We start from the raw sequence: 1,648 nt of genomic DNA on the forward strand, positions 1-1,648 counted from the left end.
AAAATACAATTATAAATAGTATAGTACATTTTGTTTATTGAAATAAAATATGTAAGAAATATTCATTTAACATGTGTCCACATATCCATTGGAGAGCGGGGTTCTCATCTCCAAGGGCCATCTTGATCTTCTCCAGCCCTCCACATTCTTCAATCATTAGGATCATTTGATCCATCTGATTTTGCCCCATTAACTTAGCAAAACGAAGCAAAGATTCTAGTCCACTCAAGACGTAAGACTGAAGTTCATTATTCTTACTCTAAAGCAAGTTACAAAAAGGTTTCAAAAAATTATGTTGACATAGTGTTACTATTTGGTCACTTGACGCATTCCTAATGTAGTTGCGTATGGCTCTAGCTGTCTCTGCTTTCCAATTGTCACTATATCTGCTCAGGCCTTGGATCAACAATGGAAGTAGTTCAGCTTCAATCACTAATTGAATTTGTGCAAATGTCATGACGCAAGCATTGTTAATTATCAAAAGAGCAGTTGTACGTATACTTTCGTCAGGGTGGTTTAAGAATCTAGCAGTATAAGGGAGTACACCAGCTTGGATCACTACGTTGGTATGATGGTCATCACCAGCTGATATGTTACATAACGCCAATAGTGCATTGTCCAAAATACCTATCTCTCTTGTGTTAAGTAGCTCTATCAACTTCGGAACTATTCCTGCATTTACAACTGCATCAACGAAGATAAAATCATGATTCCGTATGAGCCGATAAACAGCTAAACATGCTCTTTCGACTACTTCATTATCTTCCGAATATAACAACTGTTTTAATATTGGTATACATGTTTCCACAGCCTCGAATGACGGGGGGTTATTCTTACCCTTAATACATAAACCGCATATTACCCATACAACAATTCTTAACAATTTTACCGGAATATCTTCTGTCATAAGACTATTTATTTTGTCCATAACACCTGTTTCAAGCATCTCCTTTCTAAAGCATGCAGTGCGTCTTGCTAGAGTGCCTAAGCACCACAGAGCTTGTTCTGCTATTTGATGTGTAGAGGACAGAAGATCAGTGAATTTTCTAACTCCTCCATTTTCTCGAATACAATTCCACTCCTTTTCGACTCCAGGTATTAATATATGGGCCAATAAAGTTAAAGCTCGGAGCTGTAAATCTTGATTATCGGTATAAGTCAAGAATTCCATACACTTCGCTGTGACACCTAATTTTGTGAAGCAATCGACGAACCAATATTGGTAGGAATCATTATTTTGTGATGTTAACAGCTGATCTGCAGCTTCTAGTCCTTGTAATTGCAGGTCGGAATCATTACTACATATGTTATCAGCGATATTCTGGATACTCTCATATCGAGAATCAACTGATGCTTGCATAATTGCTTCACATCAAATTATTATTTTAATTTTTGACATTCCGTTTGGGAGAAACCCTTTTATTGGAGGTATTCAATAGAATAATTGGTTACCAGGAAAATGAACATTTACCTAATTTTAAAATAATTTTCATTGTTTAACTATCACTTCAATAAAAGTGTTTTTAATTGGAAATTTTAAGATTTTTCGTAATAAGCAACAAACAATTCAGTCTGTGCATCACGTTAATTCTAATAATAAACTGTCAGGCTAATAGATGTCACTACCTGCGGTTTTCTTTCCGCTTGG

General features: G+C 35.8%; 1 protein-coding gene across 1 annotated transcript; it reads right to left on the reverse strand.

Annotated features, from left to right (window-relative positions):
• Positions 1–259: 259 nt before the first annotated feature.
• On the reverse strand, positions 260–1,360 carry LOC145666118 (uncharacterized). The gene has a single exon (XM_081733206.1). It carries the CDS (start codon positions 1,358–1,360, stop codon positions 260–262), a length of 1,101 nt encoding a protein of 366 aa, XP_081589332.1.
• Between the last annotated feature and the right edge of the window lie 288 nt (positions 1,361–1,648).

This window comes from Thermobia domestica, chromosome 12 (genome assembly GCF_964235325.1).
Source record: "Thermobia domestica chromosome 12, izTheDome1.hap1.1, whole genome shotgun sequence".
Taxonomy (NCBI): Eukaryota; Metazoa; Arthropoda; class Insecta; order Zygentoma; family Lepismatidae; genus Thermobia; species Thermobia domestica.

Excerpts from the sequence above, each read along its gene's own strand:
- LOC145666118 (XM_081733206.1), bottom strand. The coding sequence starts at position 1,360 with ATGCAAGCATCAGTTGATTCTCGATATGAGAGTATCCAGAATATCGCT.